Source organism: Sarcophilus harrisii, chromosome 4, assembly GCF_902635505.1.
Source record: "Sarcophilus harrisii chromosome 4, mSarHar1.11, whole genome shotgun sequence".
NCBI lineage: Eukaryota > Metazoa > Chordata > Mammalia > Dasyuromorphia > Dasyuridae > Sarcophilus > Sarcophilus harrisii.
The window spans coordinates 28739475-28765929 of NC_045429.1; the positions used below are offsets into that span (position 1 = coordinate 28739475).

General features: G+C 60.0%; 2 protein-coding genes across 3 annotated transcripts; one reads left to right on the plus strand and one right to left on the minus strand.

The window, feature by feature from the left end:
* On the plus strand, positions 1 to 9140 carry LRRC41 (leucine rich repeat containing 41). Its single transcript, XM_031969189.1, has 10 exons — positions 1 to 277; positions 3607 to 3693; positions 3960 to 4030; positions 4392 to 5367; positions 6813 to 7064; positions 7565 to 7729; positions 7843 to 7941; positions 8198 to 8320; positions 8406 to 8481; positions 8568 to 9140. The coding sequence occupies exons 1-10, from the start codon at positions 109 to 111 to the stop codon at positions 8791 to 8793; spliced, it is 2244 nt and encodes a 747-aa protein (XP_031825049.1). The 5' UTR covers positions 1 to 108; the 3' UTR covers positions 8794 to 9140.
* Positions 9073 to 25270, minus strand: RAD54L (RAD54 like). 2 transcript variants are annotated; one of them, XM_031969191.1, is made up of 16 exons: positions 25256 to 25270; positions 21641 to 21701; positions 20435 to 20570; positions 17977 to 18046; positions 17553 to 17841; positions 17168 to 17292; positions 16061 to 16211; positions 15446 to 15572; positions 14700 to 14774; positions 14115 to 14245; positions 13144 to 13254; positions 11909 to 12032; positions 11242 to 11320; positions 10183 to 10362; positions 9816 to 9979; positions 9073 to 9605 (listed from the first exon to the last, which is right to left on the minus strand). In XM_031969191.1, exons 5-16 carry the CDS (start codon positions 17776 to 17778, stop codon positions 9404 to 9406), a joined length of 1695 nt encoding a protein of 564 aa, XP_031825051.1. In that variant the 5' UTR covers positions 17779 to 17841; positions 17977 to 18046; positions 20435 to 20570; positions 21641 to 21701; positions 25256 to 25270; the 3' UTR covers positions 9073 to 9403. The 2 variants fall into 2 exon arrangements, with proteins under 2 accessions (XP_031825051.1, XP_031825050.1); XM_031969190.1 differs by lacking the exons at positions 17977 to 18046; positions 20435 to 20570; positions 21641 to 21701; positions 25256 to 25270 and having other exon boundaries at positions 17168 to 17288; positions 17553 to 17643.
* Positions 25271 to 26455: the final 1185 nt, after the last annotated feature.

Below are 26455 nucleotides of genomic sequence, written 5' to 3' on the forward strand. Positions count from 1 at the left end.
CGCGGGGCCTTTGCCCCTCCCCCCGGAGTGGCCCGTGGTGCGCCCCGGCCTAACCCAAGATGGCGCTCGCCGTGCCCGCGCGTGCGCAGGCGCGAGCCCCTGCCCAACATGGCCGCGCCCAGCCGCGAGGCGCCCGTGCCCGCCGGCCCCATGGAGGCCGCTGGCGGGGAAAGGGGCTCTGCGGGGGGCCCCGAGCCCAGCGGGCCCCCAGAGCTGTTCGTGTTGTGCGGCTGGGCCGTGAGCGCCCACATGGCCGTCCTGGAGAGTGGGGTGTGGGGTAAGTGGGCGCGCGGGGAGGGGGAGGGTCAGCGGGCCGCCCGTTGCTGTGGAAACTGGATCTTGGAGGGACTGGAAGCAGCGCTGCCATGGAAACAAGAGGCACCCAATCGGAGCCAGAGCCGGGCGTGGGCACCGTTGCCGTGGGGACTGAGGCAGAATCCCGAGCCGGCGGGAAAGGGGCCTCCCGCTGGGGAGGCTCGGGCTCAGCTCAGGCCGCCCCTCCCCCCCCCTCCCCCCCCCGTAATGGAGGACGCTGATGAGCCGGGAACTGAGGGACGACTTCCTGGGGGGAGCCCGGCCTCCCCGCCCCCCGCGGGCCAGCACCTCCCGCCTGGGACTCCTGGGGCTAACTCCTCCCAGGCCCGCGTCCACCCGTGCTTGGCATCCTCCCACCCTTCCCACGGAAGTGATTGTGTTATTGCAGCTCCGTCCGTCTTCTCACCCCGCTCCAGCCAACTCTTCCCGAACTCCCTTCTGCAAATCCACCCCGACTTCCTGCTGTGCGGGGGGCGAAACTCGCCTCTTGAACCTTTCCCGGTTTCTAGCGCGCTCGCGCTGACACAGCTTCCCTGGCCTCTCTTTCCGCCTCCGATTGGGGGGAGACTCTGGATCTCCCCTTTTCATTTCTGATTCTCCTCCTTTGAAATGCATCGTCAACACCCGGCATTTGTCCTCTGCAGACCTCCATTATACCCCATTCTTCCTCACGCTCTCAAAAAGCCTGATCTTACTTTTCCTCAGTTCGCTCCTTCCCCCGCCTCAGGCTACGTCCCCATCCCACCATCCCCGTGAATGTTCCGCTCGTGCTCCTGAACTCAGACATCCTTGTGCTGACCATCCCCCGCGGCGATTTCACCTCTCTGCCTTCTAATGCCAAGCCCTGCTCTTCTGCACCGTCCAGCCCCTTGCACCGGCTGCGCTGCGCTCCCCTGCCAGCCTTCCGTACGACAGCTCACTAGCTTTCTTCTTGCCCTTTAGTTCTTTTGGAGATCCTTCTGAACTCTGACATTAGGGTTTTTCCCATCCGTTCTATTGCTACACACACGTTTGTGGCTGAACCACGAACCCAGAGTTTCTACTACAGGTTTATGTTGGATAACCTCAGCCGAGCTTTCCCTGCTGCTCTGTAATCCTTTTGTTTCCCTAATCACTCCCACTCTCTCCACAAACCTTCTCATTTCCCTTCCAGTCTCCTTTTTGGTTTGTTTTTCATTCTAAATAGTATTTTTCCCCAGAGATTTCAATATTCACCTTTGCAAAACCTTGTGTTCACAATTTTTCTCCTCCCCTTCCTCCCCCCCCCCCCCCCCCATTCCTAGATAACAAACAATTCTATCAGGTTAAACATGTGCAATTCTTCTAAACATACTTCTATATCTGTCATGCTGCTCAAGGAAAATCAGACCAAAAGAGAAAAGGCAAACAACAAAAAGTGCAAGTGATGTGCTTTGATTCACATTCAATCTCCATAGTTCTCTTTCTGGATGGAGATGCGTCTCTCTCTCTTTTTTCTAATGATAGCTTTTTTGCTTGCCATCTAGGGGAGGGGGTGGAGGGTGGGAGGGAAAAATCGGAACAGAAGTGAGTGCAAGGGATAATGTTGTAAAAAAAATTACCCAGGCATGGGTTCTGTCAATAAAAAGTTACTATAATAAAAAATTTGATAGCTTTTTATTTCCAAATTCTATGCAAAGATAGTTTTTAATATTTCCCCCTTGCAAAGTCTTGTGTTTCAATTTTTCTCCCATCCTCCACCTCCTCCACAGACAGCAAGTAATCCAATCTATGTTAAACATGTACAATTCTTCTATACATATTTCCACATTTATCATGCTGCACAAGAAAAATCAGATCCAAAAGGAAAAAATGAGCAAAAAAAAAAAGCAAGTAACGAAAAAGACAATAATACAAAGAGCACGATGGGGATAGAATGTGGATCACACACATTCTATCCCCATCGTGCTCTTTGTACATGCAGATAGCTCTTTCCCTCACAAGTCTATTGGAATTGCTTTGAATCGTGTCATTGTTGAAGAGCCATGTCCATCATCACAGAGCTAATCGTCACTTAATCTTGTTGTTGCTGTGTAGTGTTCTCTTGGTTCTGCTCACTTCACTTAACATTAGTTCATGTAAATCTTTCCTTTCTGAACTCAAACTGCTCATCATTTCTCACCGAACAATAATATTCCATTGCATAGGTTATTCAGCTATGCTACATTTTTGCACATGTGGATTCCTTTCCCTCCTTTAAGATCTCTTTGGGATACAGGCCCAGTAGAAACACTCCTGGATCAAAGGGTATGTATAGTTTGATAGCCCTGTGAACATAGTTCCAAATTGTTCTCCAGAATGGTTGGATCCATTCACAACTCCACCAACAATGCATTAGTTTTCCCACATCCCCTCCAAAATTTGTCATCATTTTCTCAGCCAATATCAGTGTGACACGATACCTCGGTTGTCTTGATTTTAGTAGTGACTTAGAACATTTTCTCGTATGCCTATAGAGAGCTTCATCTGAAAACTGTCAGTTCATATCCTATAACCATTTACCAACTGGGGAATGGCTTGGATTCTTAAAAATCCCTCAAACCTCCTTTCTCCTTCCCTTTATGCACTCCTTGATTTCCCCTCATTGGATGCCTTCCGCCACTGTCTCCTCCTTCACTTGTCTCAGAGAAGAGCCCCTTCTCCTGGCCCACACAAACTCCTCTGGCTGTACAAGGGCCTCCATTCGTCCTGGGTCTTCCTCTGGCTGACCGCCTCTTTGATCCCCACTCCCTCTCTCCCAGAGCCCCTCCCCTGAGTCTCCATCCCCACTCATTCTCTCTCTCCATCCCTTTATAACTAAGCTCCTCCTCAGGTTCCTTTCCCTCTGGCTTCCAGCCTCATCCACCCAGAATGCTCCCCCAAAAGTCACACAACGAAGTCACTCATCACCAGATCCCACGGAGGGCCTCGAAGCCCATCCTTCTTGGCTACCTTCTCCAGCTTTTCGTGACAGTCATGGGGGAGAGGGGGGATGGAAGGGTCAGGAAAGCCTCCTGGAGTGCCAGGAGTTGATGAGCTGGGAACTGAGGGAGTGCCAAAGCTGAGCTTTACTCCTGAGCCTTGGAGGGAAGGGAGGAGGAGACAGGAGGGAGCACAGGACAACTGCTGGCTTCCATTTATAGCTGAGGAGCTTTTTGCTCCTCACCAGAAGAGTCTTAGAAGGCTGGAATAGATGCAGAGGGGGCATCTCCAAGGACCCCTCCTAGGGGTGGGAAACAGATGTGTGGAGAAGGCCCCGCCTACAAGCCCAGCATTCTGTCTTGGTTTTCCCAGGCCTTCCGGCTCCCATACTTCAAGGCATCTTACCACTGCTCAATATATATTACCTGGAGAGGGCTGAGCAAGCAGCCCAGAAGAAAGGTGAGCCAGCATCCTTACCCCAAATGGAGAGGTTGGCTTTGCCCCCTGACCAGTAATGGCCACCTTCACCTGGGTAGGACGTAGGGCTGTGGGAATAGGGGGCATACCTGGGTGTCCCTATATTCATTCTCCAGGAGGAGGGATCCGAGAGACACTAGCAGGGGCGTGGGTGGTAGAGAGTGCCACTGGATGCCAGGGAGAGCTCCTGCGCGGAGTCTGAGGGGCAGCTGGAATGACAGGACGCATGGTCTTTCTGCCCCCCACAGGCCTCTCTACACAGACCATCTGGATTCAGCTCTGGGACGATGTGATGAGGACCAGGCCTCCCCGTTCTGAGGTGAGGGAGGGTCCTCTGCCAGCCCCCCTTGGCACTGAGGTGCTACAGAGCCATACTGACTGGGGCTTGGCTGACGGGGCCCCTCTGCTCATTCAGCGGTTAAGGCTGTCTCCTGACAGCCGAGGTCAGGGCGGGAATGCCTCTGGGGAATACAGACCCCCTTCCGCCACACACTTTTGCTCCAGTCCTGGACCCGGAGGGATCCATCCCCGAGAGAACAGGAGCCATGCCCAAAGATGTGCCAGCAAGGCAGCCCTGCCAGGGTCCCACCCAAAGATGTGCCTGCTGGGAACACGGCAGGGTCAGGGATGACCGGAGGGGCACGGCTCACGGGCTGTCTCTCCTCCCCTTTGGGCCGCAGAGTGTGCCCTGCTGGCGGGCCAAGTTCCTGGAGACCTTCTTCTGCCACGTGCTCCGAGGGACCCTAGACCCGGCGTGCGACTGGCGCCTCCAGGACAGCCGCTTCTCGGCCCTGCAGCACAGCGCGCCCTACGTCTCCCAGCTCACCATCTGCAACGCGCTGCAGGGAGTGGGGGAGCTGGTGGCCGAGGCCCAGCGTGAGGCCCTGGAGATCCTGGCCCGCTCCCTACACACTCTCAAGTTCCGGCATCTGCTCTTCTCAGACGGAGCTGCTCAGCAGGCCCTGAGGAGGCTGCTGCACCGACTCATTCACCACGGGGCCGTCCAGCAGGTGTCCATGTACTCCTGGCCTGTGCCCGAGACCGCCCTCTTCATCCTCATCCTCACCATGAGTGCAGGCCTCTGGCAGCCGGCCCCCTATGACGGGCCTTGCAGCCTGTGTAGGGCGGACTCCCCGGAGCAGGCCCCAGCCCCTGGTGAGTCCGCGTTCTTACTGGCGCCCGGCCGGCCACGCTGGGACACGGCAGAGCGGTCGGCAGCCGCCCTGATGGCCACTCGGTGGGAGACGGAGGCCAGGGAAGCTCAAGAACAGGCCATGCTAGTGCAGGAGAGCCGGACGCTGGGGGAAACGGGCCCCGAGAGTCCTCAGACTCCGGCCAGCTCGCCTCTGCCACCCCAGGCGACTCCCGGGAGGAAAAGTTCCTGCTCCCACCCCTGGCAGGGGTCCAGTACGGAGCCAGATGACCTCTACGACTTTGTCTTCCTCATTGCCAGTGAAAAAGAGGAGCAGGAAGAGCCCTCGGGGGTGTGGGAGCCCGGTGGCAGGGACCTGCCCTCTCTGGACAGCGCCCAGCGCTTCCGCAGCATCTCCTCTCTGGAGCTGTTCACCATCCCGCTGTCCACGGAATCAACGCTCGTCCTGTGCCACCTGCTGCGCTCCTGGGTGTCCCTGGAGAAGCTCACCCTCTCCTATAACGGTAAGGCGTCTCTGCCGGGAAGCCCGAGGGGAGGAGGGTCTGCATGATTGCCCCGCTGATCGCTCTTTGTCCGCATGTCCCACGGCACGGCACCAGCCACGGCAGCTGATTCATGAAAGTTAGAGGTGGCTGAAGCCATCACCCATCTGGCCCCTTTGTGTAAAGGGCTGAAACTCTTCCGAGTTCATGCACTGAGGTCGAACAGCCGAGCACTTAGGGCTAATTACCGATTGGACAACACTCTATGGGCATGTGCTTGGAAAATGGCCCTTCCCACTATCCTGTGCTGGCTCAGTCTTTTGGTGGATACAGAGAATTGTGGGAGGGATTAGGGGGTGGAGTGAGACAAGCCAGAGTCACTTTGGCGGTAGAGGAGGAAAAGGAAGGTTACAGACATCCTTTGTCCGTTCCCTTCACTTCTCCCCCTAAAGACCAAGGACTTTTGCTTATTCTGACTCCGGCTGATTCTAAGGTATCCAGGGAGCTAACGTGGTCTTCACACCTTTGGAATAAGAAGCCGATACAGTTTGTGGGCTTTGTCCCACCGTGAGGTGCAGTCAGACTCTTTATGCTGGACCTCTGGGAGAAATGGCTGTTGTGCTGCGTCTGTCTTAGGATCCGGAGTCTCATGTTACTCCAGGGTCTCGGGGACCTCCCCTCGGGGACCCCCACTCAGACTGGGGGCCACGCTCCTAAAGTGGGGGTCACGTGGGGAGTAAGGTTGAATTACCGCCCCCTGGGCTGGCCTGAGTTGGTTCTGCGGAGTTCTCCTGAGGGCTGGCTCCAGGTAAAGTCCCAGTAGACTTTCAGCTGACTAGAAAACTGCCAGCTCAATGGGACTGACGTGCAGGCTCCTCTCAATGAGGAACCCTTGCCCTTCTGGTTCTGTGCAAGACTGGGACTGAGCTGGAGGCTGGGAGCCCCTCCCTTCCCCCTCCCCCCCCACCCCCCATGCTATTGGTCTCTGAACTTGTTCCTAGCTCAGTTCACAGCCCGGCCCGTGGCCCCTCCTCACCCTGGTGGGCACTCTCCCTCCCCCAGTGCATCAGGGTCTGGATCTGGAACCAAGTAACCATCAGAAGAGCTCCCGGTTGTTCTGTTCCCAAAGCCTACACGAGGTTCCCCTTTTATGGAGGTGGACCCCTGCCTCCAGCATGACCTGAAATTGCCATCCCCACTGGGACAACATAATGGGGCAGTAGGTAGAGCACTGGGCCTGACATGAGGAAGACCCGAGTTCAAATCCAGTCCCAGACAATGAGGAGCTGTGTGACCCTAGGCAATATTTCACTGCCTCAGTCTCCTCATCTGTAAAGTAGCGATAATACAGGGCTTGCCTCTAAGGGTTTCATGAGGATCAAATGAGGTATTTATAAATGGCTTAGCACACTGCTCGGCCTGCACATACTAGGTGCTTAATAAGTGCTTGCTTCCTTCCACCGCAGGGCTAGGCTCCAACATTTTCTACCTGCTGGAGGGTCTGCAGGCCCTCTCAGCCCAGGCCAGCTGCTGCCTCCGCTCCTTCCACTTCACTGATCTCTTCTCCCCGCTGTCTGTGCTGGAGCTGGCCCACACCACCCTCAGAGTCCTGCCCAGGCTGCACACCCTTGCCATCCGGATTGACCACCTGAGCCCAGAGGACAGCCCCAGAGCCCCCGGCAGCTCTAGTACTGAGACCCGGCACGAGGACATACCAGGTGAGGGGGTTGTGGAACGGGGATTTGGGCAGGCCGGGAGCCTCTGATCCCAAGCACGCCGCCCAGGACAAGGAAGGTGAGCCAAAGGTGCCCTCCAGAGTCCCCTTGGAGTGTTAAGTTGTGGCTGTGCAGAGTCCTTTACAAACTCCTGAGATCTTTGTGAGATCCCACAGGTCCCACAGAGCTGCAAGGGATCCTGGAGGCTGTTGGGGGGGACAGATAGGAATGAGGCTCAGAGAGGGGCAGGGGCAGCGGCAGCTTCTGGGGAGCTCTGTGCCCCACTGTGTGCCTCCAAGGCTGGGTGGCCTCCTGGCACCTGGGCCCAACCTCTTGCGTGGAGCTGCCTCGATCATCATTTGTGCCATCAAAGCCTCTCCTCTGTAGGGGCTGAGCTTCAGGACCAGCCGAGGGCCCACCTGGCCAGAGGGGAAGAAAGCCGACTGTCCTGGGGGCCGAGGCTGGGGGCCTGCAACTTTCCACCCTTCCTCTCTTTCTGGCAGAGAACTGCCTGAAGCAGCTGGAGCTGGGCTTTCCCCGCAGGCCGCAGGCCAGCAAGTGCCTGTGCCAGGTCCTGGAGGCATCGCCTGCCTTGCAGCAGCTGGCCCTGGACAGTGCCACCTTCACCTCTCCCCAGGAACTGGGGCTGGTGCTTCAGACACTGCGAGGTATCACCCTGCACGGGGGATGGGACGGACCCAGCGGGGAGGACTCGGGGGCCCCAGTGTGGGCTGCCCCACTCAGCCTCAAAGGCTGTCTGTCCTGTCCCTCCACCCCTCAGAATGCAACCCAGCCCTGCAGAAGCTGAGTTTCCACGACATGAATCTTGCTGACTGCCAGAAGGAGGTGCTCTTGCTGCTCCAGGACCCCAGCCTTCGAGGTGAGCTGAAGAAATGGGAATGGGCCAGGAGGGGCGGAAGCAAGGGACTGAGAATCAGGAGGATCTGGGTCAAAACCCACTAGCATGCTTATTACTAGCGAGTCACCCTCTCTGTACCTCAGTTTCCCCATCAGTAGAATGAGGGGTGGCACTCAGTGGCCTCTATCTCCTCTCTAGCTCTAAATTCTGTAACATGGGACAAGAAACTGTGGCCTGAGAGCAGGTCAGCCCAAGCTCCCCTCTGGTTCTCCCACAGAGCTCACCCTGTCCTTCTGCCGCCTGCTGGAGAAGCGCCGGACCCACTTTCTGCCCAAGTTGGTCACAGCCATGAAAAGCAATTCCACTCTGAAGAGTTTCCGGGTGCCGGGGAACCGCCTTGGTGAGTGTGGGGCTGGCCAGGGCTGATCCAGGAAAGGGCCGGGCAGCTTGGCCTCCTGGGAGACTTAGCCTCTCTCCTTCTCCAGGGAGCTCAGGCCTCGTGGCCCTGGCTGAGATCTTCTCTAGTGACTCCTCCTCCTCTCTCTGCCAGCTGGACATCAGGTATGTGATTGGAGTGGGGGAGCCAGCCCCACCTCCCCTTCTTTCAGGGCCCCTTCCTGACGCCGACCTTCTCTCCTCCATCTCAGCTCCAATTGCATCAAGCCAGACGGGCTCCTTGAATTTGCCAAGCAGCTGGAGCAGAGCCACCCAAACCGTGGGACCTTCGGCCACCTCTGCCTCTTCCAGAACTGGCTGGACCAGGATCCCAGCATGGCCGAGGAGGCCATTGGCCGGCTGCGGGCCACGTTCAGTGTGGTTAGTGACACGTGGGACTCCTCCCAGGCCTTTGCCGACTATGTCGGTATGATGTGACTGGCCTTCTCGAAGTCCCTACCATAGGCCAGGATCCACAGGATTCCAGCCACACTTCCCTCCAACCCTGGCTCCCAGCAGAGCTTGGGGGGTAGAGCATGGCACCAGAGGCCCAAGTTCTGGCCCAGGTCACTGACTTCATCCTCAGCAGGGTAAGAGGAGACAGGCAGAGCCTCTATCTGCTCAAGGATCAAAGGAAACACCCCCAGAGCCACCTCTCTCCCCAGGAATGGCCCACCTGGAGTCCACCCCATGCTCTTGACTCTGCCACCAGAGAGTTTTTAATGCCTTTATTATTTCTGTGCCTTTTTTACATTTCTAAAAATAAAAAAAATCTATTCTGCATACCCCTGCCTCCTGGCCACATGGGTGACTCCTCTCCCAGCTTACGAGCGGCAGGGGCAGGGAGCGGTGCAGCAGGGCAGCCCTAGCTGGGGCAGCAAGCACAGGCTTTCTGCCCAGCCCAGCTACTCAATGGCCTGGCCCAGCCTGGCCCTGGGCTCCCCCCAGTCCAGCCCCAGCCCCCCAAATCCCCAGGCCCATTTCTTGCTCCAACCACACCAGGTCCAGCCCAGTTCCGGCCTCCCCAGGTCCAGTCCAGTCCCAAGGTTCAAAGAAGTCCCCTCTGCTCCTCATGAGAGCGCTGGTGGAAGGCAAAGGTGACAGCAGCATCCCAGGCTGCCAGTAACACCTCATCTGAGAGCCCCCTCTTGTCCGCACTGTGGTGCCACTGGGCCAAGTCAGAGGTGCAGTCTGAACCATCAGGCGGCGGCCGGACCTGGCGCCCGTTCACACAGCGACGACAGCGCAGTCTGTAGAGACATGACGTGATGTAACCAGATGGGCTTTGGCACCCCCAGCCCACAACACCCTGGCCCCGGACCCAGGACCTGTGGCAGGCTACAGAGAGCGCCCAGGAGCACATCCCTGCTTCCGGGACCCCAGCCCCAAGTGGGGTGTGCCCCCTCCATGCCCGGGTTTCACCTCCTGGGATCCAGCGGGCTCTCCCCTTGCCTCCTTACTTGTCATGGGTGTCACTGGGTGTGACCTCATTGAGGGTGAAGAGTTCCCGCAGCTCCCCCAGAGAGAAGTGACGCTCCACGTCCTGCTCTTCATCTACCACACAGCTGCTCAGGGCCTTCTTGTGAGTCTGCCGCTGAAAGATCTTCTCCTCAATTGTCCCAGCCTGGAAGCAGAGGGAGTGGGAGGCTCAGCCCCAGCCTCATCATCCATCTCCCACGTGGGGGGTCTCTGACTGAGACACAGGACAGAGGGAGGCTCGTGTGTGACCTCCACAGGTCACCCTGAGATGGCGGGAGCCCGAAGGTACCTAGGAAGGGGATACCGAGCCCAGGTGCCCCCAAGCCCACCAGGGCCAGCAGGGCTCACCGAGAGTAGGCGGTAGATGTAGCAGGTCTTCTTCTGGCCGTCACGCCACACACGGGCCATGGCCTGCTCATCGTTGGCGGGGTTCCAATCGGGATCAAACATGACGAGCCTGTTGGCCCCAATTAGATTGAGACCGCAGCCACCAGCCTTGCTGCTCAGCATGAAGATGAAGTCTGGGCTCTGGGGAGACAGAGAGGAGAGGAGCCTGTCCCAGCATGCTGGGCTGCAGAGCTCTATGGAGACAGTGTCCTGACAGCCTGCAGGGCCCCCTACAGAGAGACCGTAGAGCAGTGGTTCTCAAACTTTTGTTTTCAGTCTCTTTATCCTATTAAAAATGACTGTGGATCTCGCCAAAGAGTTTTTGTTTATCTGGATTCTATTTATAGACATTTACCATATTGGAAATAAAAACTATTTTTGAATTTGTAGACCCTCTAAAAAGGATCCAGAGATCCCCAGGCTTCTCTAGACCACACTTTGAGAACCACTGCCGTAGAGTCTCATCCCCTTGAGGAGCCTGCCCTCAACTGGAAGTGAGCAGGAAGGGCCGTGCCAAGTCCTGGCCCACTTGTTACGTGAAAGGCACTGAGGCCCTCTGACAGGGAGCTCACTACCTCACAAATCGGCTCTACAACACCTCGATCTGTCCCTTGAGGGCCAGGAAATTGATTTCCCCTGCCCCAGGATATCCTTTTGGTCCCAAAGGGATGGCCCCCTCCTCCCAAGTCTTTTCTTCCAGTCCTTTCCTGATGAGGGGGCCTGGGCTGGAAGACCAAGAAGGACTCGGTGTAGATGATCCAGGGGCAGGGGCCCACTTGCAGCCTTGCTAATTCAGATCCAGGCCTGCCCAGGGTGCCCCAGCCTGGGACTATAGCAAACAAGCCTGACCCTGGCATTGGGGCCTCCCTCCCTCCCGGTCTGTCTCAAGCCCACCTCTGTGTCTGTGGGTCAGGCCCCCAAGCCTCGGGGGACTCCTTTGAGCACACATCAGCAGTGCCGCCCACCCCGCCCCACTCTGGCAAGGGGCCAGCTCTGGGATGGGTCAGCCTGCCCGCTCACCGAAGGGTTGTTGAATCGCTCCACAACCTTGGCTCGTTTCTTGATGGACATGGTGCCGTCCAGCCGCACATAGAGATATCTGGGCCATGGGCAGAGGAAAAGATAAAGGTCAGGGGCCATAATCACAGAAAGGTGACAGGGGGACAGGGATGCGGTGGCTGGGCCTTGCCATGTGCTGAGAAGACAAACGATGTCCCCTCTGCCACGTCACAGCAGATAGATCCTGGGCCCCATTTCTTCACGGGTTGATTGACAGGGCACAAGGGAAGCAGGAATGTTAGGAGGACAGTGACAGAGGGGAGCCCGTCAGACGTCCACCAAGGAAGTTGTTCAGAAGCACGGGAGGCAGTCACAGAATAGTCAGACCGGCTCTGCTTGGCCCCAGGACAAAGGGAGACCCTTTCAGATGCAAGTCTACAGCAGGAGGTGCCTGCTCAGTGGAAGAAGCTCCCCCAGTGCCCGGGAGGCCGAGGTCCCGAGACACCAGTCCTGGCTCCCTGCCAGTCCCAAGACTGACCAGCCCCAGGGAGGCCACTCGACCCAATCCTGGGCCCTGAGACAAACAGTGGACTCTACCAAAAGGGGGGGTCTGAGCCCTAGAGCCACAGGCCCATCCCAAGCTAAGCTGACCAAGGCCAGGCCGGCCCACGGAGGTTCCGGGACGCACCTCCGGAGCCGGCAGAGCTTCTCAAACAGGTCCAGGGTCTGGGTGTAGTTGGACACCAGCACGACCTTATCACTGCTGGTCCTCCGGGTCACGGCCAGGATATAGTCCAAGACCAGCATCTTCCCTGGGGAAAGAGCCAAGCAGGGCGACCTCACCAAGCCGAACATGGCCAAGCCCCCTGGCGGAGGGGCCCAGGCCCAGCGTCCCCCACAAAGTGCATTCAAGAAAGCACAGCTGGAGAGCCGGGACATCCAGACAAGAAGCCAGGGGCAGGCCTGGCAGCAGGGACAGTGCCCGCCCTGGTTCTGCCGTCAGTGCCCGCATCCCCAGGTCCCTGAGCCTCGGGCTGGGGCTGGGTCAGGGAGCATGGAGAGACTGGGGGGAGGGGTGGCTTCCATGAATCTGCATGGGATAGCTTTTTATTTTCACCTCCGTCCAGGCTGAAACCGGACATTTCCTTCAAGTCTTTATGCATTTTCAATTTATGCTGAAAGTCCCTTAGGCTTTCCCAGGCTGCCTTGCTAAAGGGGGCCCAGGCCACAACAAAGGTCAAGAAGTCCTGAACTAGAGGATCTCTCAAGTTCCTTCCAGCTAGGAAATCAACAAACACTTATTAAGCACCTACTGTGTGCCAGCCAGGAGGCGAGTCAGGAACCCCGAGGCTCTGCCCCTAAACAGGGCAGGCCATAGTCAGGTGTCCATGGCCTCAAGCCACCTCCCCCCGATGGCTGCCAGTGTTGCCCATCAAAGGAGCTCCTGCAGGGGCCCCCTCCCCCCTGGAGTGCCCAGACCCACCCCCTATGGCAATGGCCTCTCCCCTCCCCTCCTTTCCCTTCCGCCCTGTGGGGACCGAGGTTCAGGCCACACAAGGACCTGCAATGCCACACAAAGGCAAAGGCCGGGAGGCCGGTGATCGGGGCTAGCCAGGAAGCTGGTCAACCTCCCATTTTATAGAAAAACACCTAAAATTCGGGGGGGAGGGGGGGGAAAGGAGGGAGGCCATACAGGCAAGAGTTGGAACTTGAACCCAGGCCCCAGCATCCCAACCAAGGGCGCTTCTCCTACCCAAGCTTCACATTTCCCAGGCCTCAGCCTGACCGGCTTCCCTGCTCAGCGATGGGGATCGTGTGATCCTGCCTGCCTGCCCACCCTCTCCCGCCCCCACGGGCCCTGTGGGGACCAGGCCACAGACTCAGGTCCAAACTCAGGCTCCCCCAAGATGACCGGACACTAACCCGAGAGCTGCGGCTCCACCGACTTGCAGCTGTAGCCAGGGGGGAACAAATCGAGGGTTCCCGAGAAGCCTTCTTCCTCCTCTACACACTTCTCGTAGATCAGGCCTGGGTCTGAGAGGTCAGGACACTCTTCAGAAGCATCCCCTTGGCAAGCGCCTACAGGCTAGACCCCCGGCTATCATCCCCCAAGTCCTACTCCAGCCTTGTCCCCTTGCAGAGGCCCAACGGGAGGGCTCCATCCCCGTCTGAACGGCCAGAGCACTCAGGCCAGCTCCCGGGCCCCAGCCCTGAGCCCTCCATGGCCAGCACTGCTGGGGGCATCCCAGGGTACCTTGGGCACTGACTGAGTAGGGGGAGGGGTGGGAGGAGGACCATGCTCTGGCAGCGGGTGCGGGATAGACGGAGGGGAGAGGATGGAGGCAGGAGGTCATGGGGGTCTAGGCTGGGATTGAGCTAGGGGGGGAAGAAGAGACCAGAATCTAGAGCCAAGGGCTTGTAAAGCCAGGAGGCTGGCGGGACAAGCTGGGGCCTCTGGGACCTCCGTCTGAGATGCCTACAGGCCAGGGAGGACCCAGGAGCGGACCCAGACTCTGGGGCTAAGTGGGTGACTCCCGAAGCCGCCTCACAGACTGTGGCCGGCCCCCCTGCCCACCCCGCACCAGGCTCTCCGGATGCCCACCCTGGCACCTTCCCAGAAGCCTCCTGCCTGCTTTCTTGGCCCCACACTGGCTCTCTATCGCCGCTGCCTGAGCACAGAGCCTGACGCAGGGCGGGTCCTCCTAAGCTCCTGTGGCCTTGCTTCCACTGCTGCCCCCCTGGCTGTGAGTCACCGGGCCTTCAGGTCCACTTGGGAGTGTCGGGGAGTGGGGGGACATGAGGGGGGGCAGTGCTGAGCAGCGAGAGGATCCCAGGAGAGACCCACGCGGGACAGAGGAGAATGGCCGCAGAGCCCCTGCGGGCCCCCCACTCACGGTTACACAGCTTCTTCAGGGACGTGATGGAAGACAGGGACGACACGGACATCTTGCCCTCTCTCAGCTCCTCCGCTGGCTTGGCTTGTTGGAGGAATCGTCGGTACAGCTCAGCCTGCAGCGGGGTCAGCCTGTGGCCCAGAAGAGCCCAGGTGGAGGAAGGCCCTGAGCGGTGGCTGGGCACAAGGGCCAGCTCGGGGCTCTGGGGGCCTGGTGGCCCAGGCCTGCGCATTGGGGGGAGCAGGGGGGTACGAAGGCAGCAGGGCCCCTCATACCTTTGGGGCTGGAGACACCAAGGCACAGAAACCCAAGGCCACACACAGACTGAAGACGCCCCCCCTCCCATTGTCAGACACCCGTGTCTGTCCTTAGACCTTGAGAGGAACAAGGGGCTTCTCGTGGACCCTTGGGGGGGGGACCCAGGACCAGGGCTGGTCACCAGCCAAATGGCCCCGGCAATCCCAGCCCTCGATGGTCGGGACATGGCCCAGGCTGCAGCTAGTGGCTCCCTTGGCACAAGGGAGCCCCCTGATTTGGGGGCTCCAGGAGAGCAGGCTGAGGTGTGGGGGCTGGCGCACCATGTACCTGCAGCAGACCACCTGCTCAATTTTCACCGGCAGGTACTTGGAGAGGATGTCCGAGGTTCTCCGAATCAGACACCTGCACCAGAGACACCAGGAACGTTGGGAAGTGGCCCACGCCTGGGACGAGCCCCAAGAGGCTGAGCCACCGTGGGAACCGACAGCCTCCCCTCCCTAGCCTCACGAAGCCCCCGTGCAGACGCTGCAGGCTTCACAGAGGAGGAAGCCGAAGCTCAGAGTGAGCACAGCCCGCAATCTCTCCGACGGAGGTCCAGTACGGCCCCCACTCCCCCACACTGCCCCAGCCGACCCCCGGAAAGCCCCATCTGTGGACCGGCAGCTCGAGCTGCCGCTCTGGGTGGGCCCCGACTGCTCGGGCTTCCCCGGTGAGACGGTCACCCGCTATGGGTTGGCCCATAGTTACTCCCATGTGTCTTCCCAGCCAATGGTTTTTGCCTTTCTTGTCCTCCCCTTGTCCAGACGGTTTTAGCAGGATGTGGCTGCTGGACATGTGGCAGCTTCTTGGGGCCACACGGGGGGGGACATGGGCACCAGGTGGGCACCCAAAGTGGCAAGCAGTCCTCACTCCCGAGAGGCTGGGGCCCCCTGAATGCCCCCTCCTCCACTGGGCCAAAGACCCAGAGAAAGGCGTCCCCCAGTCAGGGAGGGAGGGAGCTGTCCCTGTGGGGGACAAGGCTTCAGACAGCCGACCCCTCCCCTCAAGCAGATGAGCAGGCCCAGGAGTGTTACCTGTTCACGATGCCGACGAGCTCCCGCAGGCGCTCCTCGCCCTTCTGCCGGGCTGCCTCACTGGCGTCTGCATCTCGACCCTTTAAAATTGGCAGTTCAAAGTGCCTCTTGAACTCCTGGGCAGTCCCTGGTGCCGCAGGACAGACCCAGTCAGCGGGCGGCCCGGGTGGCTCCCTTTGCAGCCCTCAGACAGACGAGGCTCAGCCCTCCCCCTGTCAGTGCACAGCCCAGAACCACGAGGGCAGCCCTGGCTTCTGCGGAGCCCCCTAAGGACGGCAGCAAGGTGGAGGAAGCCCGCCCTGTGAAACTTCCTTGTCCTTCCTCCCCTTAAGCCCAGAGAACCGGGAGGGACCCAAGAGCCCAGCCCAATGGTCATCCTACAGGCAAGAAGCCAGCCTTGCCCATGGCCACAGCCACTCCTCCAGTGCCCTCTGTCTCTCCTGGGGGCAGCTGGCCCGGGAGGAAGCCCTCCAGGGAGAGGCAGCCAGCTTCCACGGGGACCGGGGTCTTTGGTCCCACAGCCATCGCGGGTGTCCCCCAGAGAGCAGAGGTGCTTCAGGAGGCCCAGCCCTGGGACAAAGGCCAGGGCCTCCACCGGCCGAGTGCAGGGCTCACCCAGGATGCCAGAGTTCACGAAGTGCACCAGGCTGAAGTACTCCAGCAGGTCATTCTGTATCGGGGTCCCCGAGATGAGCACTCGCCGGCTCGTGTTTAAGCTGTTCAGGGCCTGGTACGTCTGGTTCTCCGAGTTCTTGAGTCTGTGGCCCTAAAAAACCAACACGCGGTTCTCAGCCCTGGGCCAAATCAGGGAGAAAACTACGGCAGGGGCAAATGCGCGTCCTATGCTGGGTTTAAAACAAATCGGCTTCATGAGATGGAAAGGTTTCAGGTCAACTGAAAACAGATCTGAAGGCCTTAGAAGACCACAAGCTCGACATGACAAGAGCTGGGAGGGGGCCCTAGAACCAAGAACAGGCTCAGGAGCTGCCGCTAAAAGCCCCCAAGCTTGTCCTGGCTTCTTCCCCACCCCTTGGATCAAGCAGCCAAAGCCTTGGGTCGGAGCAGACTGGAAATCCCAGGCCTGGAAGGGAGAGACTGGACCAGGCCCTCAGTGAAGGGCGATTGCTGAGTAATTCTAGCAGAAATTTACATTCTCTCCTAGCTGGATAACGGTGGGAAATGTCCCATGCCAAGGTCTCCCTTCTCTGCCTTTTTGGTGCACAACATCCTGCCCAGAAGGAACACCGAGATGGACGCCGTTCTTACCCCCAAGAGCTATGTGCCCTAACTGCATGTCCAGCCTCAAACGCCCCCCAGGCTCCGGCCCCTTCCTGCCTGCATGTCACACAGACACCTCAAATTCGTCCCCCGAAACAGAGAGCACCAGCTTCCCTCTAACCCCAGGGTAACCCAGACATCCCTATTTCTGCCCAAGGCCCCTGGCTCCGGCCTAGGAGTGAGCCCAACCAAAAGTCTGCACCTGCCCGCCAAGCCCCCCCCCCCCCCCCCCCCCCCCCCCCCCCCCCCCCACTCTGCTCGCCCATAAACTGAGGCCCCTGGGGCGCAGCCGAGTCTCTCCCCTGCTCAGGAATACACGGTTCCGCTGCATCCTTCACCCTCCCCAGTTCAGCTTACACCCTCCCAGAGGGCGGCCCCGGCCCTGGGCCCTGCGTGGGGGGCTCTCGGAAGGCCCGATGCCAGCCAGAAGGGGGCGTCGCCTACCTCGTCACAGATCACCAGCCCCACGCTCCCTCGCTGCAAGGCTTCAGCGTGCAGGCGGAACGTCTCATAGGAAATGATGAGGATCGGCGAGGGGACCCTGGAGCCCCGCTGGTTCATGAAGCTGCCTGGGAGGTGGGGCGGAGGAGGAGAGAGACAGCGCAGTCAGAGGGAGAGCACGAGGGGACTCCCAGAAGATTAGTGGAGGGTCCCTTGTCCTGGGGCCAAACTGGCCTCACGAGGAAAACTGCTGGGTTAGGGCAGAAATGTCTCCTCCCTCCTAGAGCCTCTTTCTCTTCGCCATCTCCAGCCCTGCCGCCCCCTCCCCCCCAAACAAAAGGGACAGGAACCTAGCCAAAGGGGTCTGTGCATGACCGTCGGTCAGTACCCAATTTCTGGTCGATCTCCTCTTTAGAGCCCCCATCGATGGCGAGGGGTTGGATCCGGCCCCCCAGCCACTTGTGCACTTCGTTAGACCAGTTCCTGACCAGGCTGGAGGGGGAGACCACCACAGCTTTGTCGATTTCCGGCTTGCTCTCAGGACTCTGGCGCAAGAGCGTCCACATCAGCGTGATGCACTGCAGGGTCTTGCCCAGGCCCATCTCGTCCGCCATGATGCAGCCATGGCTGCCGGGGATGCGCCGACCGGTCACACACTCCCAGAGAAACTTGACACCCTGAGGAGGACAGGTGCCCTGTCACAGGCCACTCAGAACCAGAGGCAGGCCCAGAAGCCAAGCGCTGCACCCCCAAGCATCCCAGCGGGACTCTGGGCCCAGCTCCCGGGCCCAGGGCCGCCTCCCTTCACTTACCTCCCTCTGGTGGGGCCGTAAGATCTTGCTGAGAATGGGATCGACCACCACGTGGACAGGGAGTTTCTCCCTAAGAAAACAGGTCAAAGAAAATAGACTGTGGATGGGGGCGGGTCCACCTTTTCCCTGCCTTTTTCTCACACTTCCCCAAGAGCTAAAGGCTTCTCCACAGCCTCTGCCTGAGCAGCCTTCATCATCACTGGGCCTTCCCACCACTGGCACCTCATCCTCCTCATGCACAGGCTGGATCTCACCACTCCCTGCCTGGATACCAGGGAGCCCTCAGCTCCTGCCTACAAGGTCAGAGGGCACGACCTGATGATCACAGCCTCCCTGGGGGCCCATCTGCCACTCTGTGCTCCAGCCCTCGCTGGGGCCCTGCCCATGTGTCCCCTAAAACACACTCATTATATGAATCTGGTGCAGCCTTGGGGCAACTCACAGCGACTCCCTGGGCCGCTCACCTGCCCGGAACTGTGCCTGGGGTGGGAAAGTAAGACTACGGATCTAAAAAAAGAAAATCACCAGGTAGGAAGATCCTTTTCTTTTAAATTTAAATTCTTTTAAAAATGGCCAGTTGTCAATAAACATTTATTAAGCACCTACTGGGTGCCAGACCCTGAACTAATCACTAGGAAATGAGAAGATGCCAAGTTGCCTTTGCCGGGTCTCCCATTCTCTCCCATCCCTAGCCACTCCCAGACCCCGTATTGCTGCTGCCACCACTGCCCAGTGCACCCACTTCCTTGTGAGTGCCCCCAGAGGCTCACATTGCCCTTCCCAGAACCCCCATTCTGCTTCCTGTAACTCTGGGGTCACCCAGGGCTCCGTCCCGGGCCCTCTGCTTTCTACCTACATTTCACTTGGGGATCGTCTCAATGCAGTGATCCCAAGATCTACTTATCAGGCCCTAATCTCCCCTGACCTCAGTTTCCCACTGCCTACTAGACGTCTGCAACTGGAAGACCTGAACTCGACAGATCCCAAACTGAGCCTGTTGCCCTCCCTCCTAACTTCCCTATGACTGGCAAGGGCACTACCACCCCCCAGCCCCCAGCCCCCAGGAGAGCTGGCGCCTCCCACTCCTTACTCTCTCTGCCTTCCTTCAAAGCCCCAGTTTCTACTTTTATAAAACTCCCTCCCCTGATGCGGGCCCAACCCTAATGCAGGCCCCCGTCACCTCAAGCCTGGGATACAGCCATGAGCCTCCCTGCCTCCAGACCACCAAGGGCCCTCCTCCTCCATCCTCTACTCATCCACCAAAGTGACTGCCCCTAAAGTTCAGGTCTGACCTCCCACCACCTCCCGCCTCCCTCCTATCAATTAATTCCAGTGACTGCCGAGCACCCCCAGAAGCAGAGAAAATTCTCTGCTTGGCTCCCAAAGCCTTTTATCAGCTGGTCCCTTCCACCTTTCTTCTTCCAGCTCCCCTGCCCCCACTCCCCTCCCCCCCACCCAGTGCCAATGAGCTCCAGGCTGTCCCCCCCACCAGACTCCATCTCTAGGCTCTGGGCACTTTCCCTGGGTCCCCCCGTCTGGGAATGCCCTCCCTCCTCATCTCTACCTCTCGACTGAAATCCCGTCTTCTCCAGGAAGCCTTTCCCAATCCCCCCTAATTCTGGGCCTTCTGGCTGGTACCTCCAGGCCAGCCACTGTATACCTGGTTTGTCCCTGGCTCTTTGTTATGGCCGCCTCCCCCTTAGACCCGGAACCCACAATTCGCCCCCCTTCCCTCAGAGTCACCCGTCTCAGCCCCCAGGGGCTCTCCTGAGGGCAGTATCCGGCCTGCTGACAGGGACCCGAGCAGCCCCTTCCCCCAAAATCCGCCTCCTAGGGGAGGGTCCTTCCTGACTCCAGCCTCCCTGCTCCTAGTCCCTCCTCCACGGGCCAGCCCGAAGAAATGGTCAGTCTCCCCAAAGTCTCCTTGGTCTCCCCGGTCTCCTCGTCTCCAACCTTTCTACCCCCACTTCTCTCACTGAGGCTCGCTCCGCCCCCCCGCTCTGGCCCCTCCCACTCACCATTGGAACTCCCACAAAGCACCCAGAACCAGACATAAAACTCCATCGGGGCCTCTGGAGGGGCAGAGGGGGTCTGGCCACCCCGCTCCTGGGCCCTGCCCGGGTCCTTTAGCCCTGACTCTCTCTGTGCCTATCAGGCCCAGAGCAGCCGGCTGAGGGCTGGGGGGGACCTGGGAGGACCAAGTCATGGCCCAGCCCCCTGGAGCTCCCAGCCCAGCAGGGAGTTTCTGCAGAGACTCTACACTCCAGCAAGCGTCAAACCGAGGGATGGAAGACCCCCAGGAGGGTCAAAGAAAAGAGCCTTTCGGAGCCAGCTCGGGAGCCAGTGGCCCGGAGCACACAGAGTGGGGGCCCCGGAGCCACCCAAGGGCCCCGCCTGATGCCAGAGGCTGGGCCGGCCCTCCCACACGGCGCCCTGCCCTGCCCCACCTGTCACTCACCTGTCGAGCTTCAGCTGGTCATGGGCGCTCAGCGGCGGCGGCTCGTACAGAACCAGCGCGCCTTCCTCGAAGGGGTCGTGGAGGGCATGGCGGAGCCCCGCCCGCTTGATGCCCAAGGCCCGGAGGCCCAGAGGTCCTGCGAGCAATCACAGGCAAGGTCACCGGTGGCAGGGCGGCTTTTTGGGGAGGGGGCCAGCAGCTCCTCCCCCGCACTGGCACTTCTCTCGTTTCCCCAGGTTTGCACACACCCCTCCCCCCATCACAGCAAAGAAAGACAGTCCCTCAAACAGACCAAGCCAGGGCTCGAAGCCTGTGCAGCCCCAGCCCCACTTCTGGACAGAGGGGGAGCAGGGGAGCCTGGGGCTCTCTCCTCTGCAGGACCCACTTCCCCAGGCCGTCACCCCTTGGCCTCGCTCCCCTGACTGGGCCGCCTGGTTTCCCGTCTCTTGTCCCCACAAAACATGCTGCCCCACGGTGGGGAAGGGTCACGGGAGAAGGGCACTGTGGCCCCCCTGCCAGCAGGGACCCTCAGGTGTGGCCCCCTCTCCCAGGCCAAGGGGGGGCGCCACCTAGCCCGGAGACGGGTCGGGTCTAACTGTCCGGTGGATGCCCCGCCCCACGGGGGAGAAACTGGGCCCAGAAGTGACGTCCAGGAGTGACTGCGGCTCTCAGCCACAGCAGAGGCCTCTGGGAGGGGCTGGTGCTTCCTCCCGCCTAGGCACAGGTGTGACCAACGGGCAGAAGGAACAAGACTTCCACGATGTTCCCTGGTTTGGGAGCACTCTACATGAATGTCTCACTTCACCACCAGCCCTGGGTAGTTGTTATCCCCGTTTCACAAAGGAAGAAACTGAGGCCCAAGGACCGGGATTCGAGGGCCCACTGTGGGACCCTCAGCATGTCTCCCACCCTCTCGAGGCCCCGCTTTTGTCTCCAGGAGGAGAGCGTCTTGGCGCATTGTTCCCTGCCCGTGTCTCGTGGCTAATAAGTATCTGGGGCAGAACTTGGGCCCAGGTCTCCGTAAGCCCCACCCTCCTTTCCTTTCCCAGATTCTTGCTCCCAATGAGGAGGGAATAAACCTCCCGGCGCATCCCGGGGCACACGGAAGCAGGGACGCGCCTGCTACGTAGCCCTCCCACGGCCAATGCGGCGACGGCAGGACAGGCCCCGGCCTCTGCCCCACGGGAGGGAGGTCCTGCCACTTACCTTGGTAATTGGGGATCGGGACTTTGAAGGGCTTCGACAAGATGCTCCGGATAAACGCCTCCTGGAGGGGAGGAGGACACAAGGCAGGTTAGTGGCCGGCCACGGTTACCTCTGAGGGGGGGCCCAGTACATTTGGCCAGAGCAGCGACCTCCCGGAATACCCAAAAAATGCACCGGCGAGCATGAGGTATTTGTTTCCCCCCCACGCAGGTCCCAGGTGGGCGGACAAGTGTGAGGCAGAGCAGGGAAGGTGGCAGCTCAGGCCCTTGTGTGACCTTCCTCTCTGCCTCAGCCCCTTCACCTATAGTGTGGAGATGAGAGCAGCACCCGGCCCCTCCCAGGGCAGCTGCAAGGGCTGGAAGCATTTCCCAAAACCGGAATGTGGCTCATCCGGCCACTCCAACCATCCCTGATCCCTGACCCCTGGAAAATGAGGCCGGCGACCTGCCAAGCCCCCCTCACCCCAATATGATTCATTTGCAGGTCATGGCGTCACTTCCCTGACATCATGGACCCCTTTGAGAACAAAGACCTGGCATTACTAATTTTAATACTCAACAAAGTAACTGGGAATTCTGGTGTGGCTTCCACCGCCTCCCAGCACCATTGTGGTCTCCCTCTCAGCCCGCTCTGCCCAAGGCCCACAGGGGGTGATGGAGCCCAGGCCTCCAGGGGACAGGGGCCCGCCGAGCCCTGGAGGGCACCACTGTGCTCAGCACTGGGACACAGGTGTGTGTGTGTGTGTGGGGTGATGTTGGCTCTCACACCGGCAGAGGGCGCATCAGGCCCCATTCTAGAGGAATCAGTGGTTATCTGTAGAATTCCTGGATTGGTCTTGAATTGAGTTCCAACCCTCTTCTAGAGAAGATGGGCACTGCCCATCAGCAATCCTGGCCTCTTCTGCAGACGGGTACCACTTGTTGGTACCTCCCTCTTGTGAAGGAGATGGGCACCGTCCTCTTCCTCTTCTGCAGGAGATGGGCACCGTCCATGGGCACCCCTGACCTCTTCTGCGGGAGACAGGTATCATCCATCAGCGCCCCAGCTTCTTCTCTGGGAGATGCACATCATTCATTGGGAGTTCTCTCTTCTGAAAGAGATGGGCACCACCCGTCAGCACTGCAACTTTGTCTGTGGGAGCTGGGCATGATCCATTGGCACCTCTAACCCCTCCTGTGGGAGCTGGGCACCGTCCATCAGCACCGCAACCTCTTCTCTGGGAGATGGGCACTCACTGGAACCTCCTTCTTCTGCCGGAGATGGGCACTGCCCCCTGGCACGCCTGAGGCAGAAAGGGTCCAATGAAAGGGGCTGCTGGGACGACTGGGCTCTCTGGTCAGATGGGGCCTTCCAAGGCTGGGCTGCAGCCGTCACTTCCATGGCGCTCCTCGGGCTGGGGGAACGTCCTCAGTTTCACGGCAGGTAGCCTGCCCCCGCCTCCACAATTCCAAGGCTCCTTCCAGACCTGTCCTACCATGCCCTGAAAGCCACAATCTTCCCACGTGCAAAATAGAACAGAATATGGCTCTGACCCCTCACCCGGCTGCATTTTTTTTTGATGGGGGTGACGGGAGTGGGAAAGAGAGCGGGAGTTTGGGGAGAGACACAGACACCTTAAGGCCTCCACCTTGACCCTCCCCCCCAAGTTCTCCGGTCCCAGGCAAGGACCCTCTGAGGGAAGACAAGCTGGGCAGGGGCTGGCCCCTAAACCTCCTTAGTCAGCGGCCTGGCAGCTTTAACCCGGATTCCCCGGCTGGCTCCGTGTCCAGTGGCCTCCGTTCCTGGCACGCTGGGCTCCAGCGCATCAATTACCACCTTTTGCCCCAAGACACAGATTTTTCACTGGGACCAGGTGGAGTCTCTCCAGGAGCGGCAGCTCCAAATGAGGGCTTGGCTGCGCGCCCATCCTGACCCCAGGGGTAATCACAATATTCAATGAAGCGGAGCCCGCGCCAGACGGTAATGGGGACAGTGGGAGCAGAAGCCGGAGAGCGATTTTTAAGGAGAATGAAGGATGGGGCCCGGGAAAGGGCCAACCCCTCTCGGAGAGGGGCTACAAAGGACCCGACCGGGAATTGGCGGCCTCCTCTGGGCAGCGGGCGCCGACTTTCATGAATTTCTAGCAAGCTAATGCATTTTAAACCAGTCGAATATATTTCCAAAGAGATGGGGGGCCAACGGCTCTAAATTAACATGATTGCCGAGATTTGGCCCGGGTTGGGGGGGGGGCGCGGGGTCCCCCAACCGGCCCGGCCCCCGTTCCGGCCAGCCTTTCAGGGGGCTGCAGGCCTGCGGGACGGCACTGACTCCAGGCTCCTCGGTCTGGAACCCCCCCACTGGGTTCTGACCCCCAAATTCACTGCCCTGTGGCCAAGCGGTGCTACAGCCCGTCGGTGTCCTACCGGGGGACGGGGGAACCCGCCGCAGCCAATCAGCAAGCCCGTGGTGCCAGAGGCTCAGGGAGAGAGGGAGGCGGCCCCGCCCTCAGGGGCCTGCACTCTGCCACAAAATGCCACACGGGAGGGGTGGGGGGTGGGGGACAGGGAAGGTGATCTGAGTCTCAAAGGGAGGCAGGTCCCAAGAGGTAAAAATGGGGAGGGAGGGCACTCGGGGGGGGAAAGGCGCGCCAGAACTGCAAGGCCGGTCTGGCTGGAAAGGGGGGGGCGCCTGGACTCTGGGTTGGTCCCAGTTTCATTTCGAACCCGCCTGACCCCTATCTCTTCACCAAAAAAGGGGCCCCAGGGGTCCAGGGTTTGGAGGGCGGACGGCCCGGGCCCACGACAACGGAGGGCAGGGGGAAGAGAGCCCGCAGAGGGGGGCCCGGGCAGGGTCACTGGGGTGCAGGTGGAGAGCAGGGGTTCTGGAGGGTCCAGTGAGCAAGACTCCTCAGGTATGATCCTGGGAGAACAAAAGGAAGAGGTGGGGAAGTAGGAACCCGCGGGGAGACAGGCTGGGGCTGGGGCAGGACCCAGGGCCAGGGGAGGAGAAGGTCGGGGCGGGGGGCAGGGAGGAATAGGGGAACGGGGTGCCCGGGGGCGATGACAGGCCAAGGAGGAAGTGCGAGGGCTCTGGCCAGGGGGCTGGAAACCACCCACTGCTGGCGTGACAGGGAAGAAGGGCGAGGGGTAAGGGCCTGGGGCTCGACGAACGGACCAAGAGTCCAGGGCTGATTAACCTAAGGGTCGATCTGAGGAAGGACAGAGAGAGCTCGGGACCCTGGGCTGGGCTCCCTCTCTCTAAATCACAGGCGAGAAGGCCAAGCGCCCAGGGCCGGGGCTCGGGAGCCCCCAGGGGTCACAGGTCTAAGGAAAATGCCGGCACAATCAGAGTGCTGCCAGCGCCAGCCAGGGGCTCCAGGGCAGGATCTCCAAGGCCCACGAGCAGCCACGCATTCGCCCTGTGCCCAATCAGCCCGGAAACAGCTCCCCTCAGAGCAGGGCCCAGGGGGCTACGTTATGGAAGCCACAGCCCCCTGCCCACATCACAGACCGTGCAACCTGCCCCCTCACCCATATCCCAGGGGCAGGCAACACCCCCCATATACCTATGACTCACTCCTTGCCCCCCTCCCCCCCGCCTGAGTCCCAGTCAGAGCCCCCTCCCCAAATGACTTACATGCTGGCTGCTGTCCAGGCCCGGGGCAAATTATGGTCGGGGCTTCGGAAGGCGACAGGAAACATCGCCCCCCGCTGCCGCCGCCCGATTTCCGCTTCTTGGGAGTCTAGGAGAAGGAATCAAGGCCACAGTCGGCCGCTGCACGGGAAGGGAGCCTCTGAGGGGCACAAATGCTTGGAGCCCCCTGGAGGCGGGGAGAGTCACGGCAGGCCCTGGGCCCCGCCAGCCTGGGCTCTGCCAGGGCCGGGACATTAGAGTTAACAAGGCCTAGACTAGAAAGTCCGAGCAAAGGGCCTCAGTTCTAGGCCTCCCCAATCCTCTGCTCTCCTGAGGAGGCCCAAGGCGGCCCATCCCTCCAGGCCCTGGGGTTATTCTATAAATCCTGTGTTCCCCTGGGGCCCTCCCTCCCCTCCCCCACTTTCTAGAGCCCCCCCATCCTAGGGTCTCCCTCCAGCTCCTGTACTCCCCTCCCCCCCTTTTTGGGCCCGCCTCTCCTGGAGCCCTCCTTCCTCCCCCTCTGCCAGTCGGTTGCCAAGTTTGCCTTTTCCACGGCTACGACATCTCTCAGGGGCGACCCCTTCTCTCTATCCACCAGCCCCGACTTTGGTCAGGCCCAGATCAGCCACCCGAGGGCCTCAAGTCTCTCCACACCGTGTCACCCCCTCCTCCATCAACTTCAAGGTCAAAAGTAAAACTGCGTTTGGCGCTCAAAGCCCTTCCCCACCAAACTCCCCTCTCCGGGTCTCGCTGACTCCCTGAGCCCGCCTTGGACTGGGGGGTTGGGGGCGCAGAGCACCGGCCTCCCGGACAAGACCCTGCACTCCTGGCTCCGGGCACTCCCTCCGGCCCGTCCCTGCCAAGCCTCCGGCTCCCTTCGAGTCTTCATCAAAGTCCACCCCTTCCCAGGAAGCCCTTTTCACTCCTCTTAATTCTAGGGCCTCCCCCCGTTGATTACTTCGAATTTATGCTGTGGTTCCCAGTCCTGTCTGACTCTTCCTGACCCTATTGGGGGTTTCTTGGCAAACTCGGGCTCGGGCTGCTTACAGCAGTTTGGGCACAGACACTCCCGCTCCTTTCCCCCCTCCAGGAGAGCCCCTCGAGGGCGGAGCCTGCCTTCTGCCCCTCTGGGAGAGCCCGGGGCGCAGCGGCACAGTCGGCCGGGACTCTGGGGCCTGGGTCTCACCTCCGGGCTCCAGTCCT

What these genes read in the sequence shown, in the direction of transcription:
- RAD54L (XM_031969191.1), bottom strand. Translation starts at nt 17,778, where the DNA reads ATGGCGGACGAGATGGGCCTGGGCAAGACCCTGCAGTGCATCACGCTG. An exon ending in GGAGATCGACCAGAAATTGG is followed by an intron (nt 17,293 to 17,552) that starts GTACTGACCGAC and finishes CCCACCTCCCAG; the next exon opens with GCAGCTTCATGAACCAGCGG. An exon ending in AAGCTCTGCCGGCTCCGGAG is followed by an intron (nt 11,321 to 11,908) that starts GTGCGTCCCGGA and finishes CCCATGGCCCAG; the next exon opens with ATATCTCTATGTGCGGCTGG.
- LRRC41 (XM_031969189.1), top strand. Translation starts at nt 109, where the DNA reads ATGGCCGCGCCCAGCCGCGAGGCGCCCGTGCCCGCCGGCCCCATGGAG. An exon ending in GGTGCTTCAGACACTGCGAG is followed by an intron (nt 7,730 to 7,842) that starts GTATCACCCTGC and finishes TCCACCCCTCAG; the next exon opens with AATGCAACCCAGCCCTGCAG. An exon ending in GGTGCCGGGGAACCGCCTTG is followed by an intron (nt 8,321 to 8,405) that starts GTGAGTGTGGGG and finishes CTCCTTCTCCAG; the next exon opens with GGAGCTCAGGCCTCGTGGCC.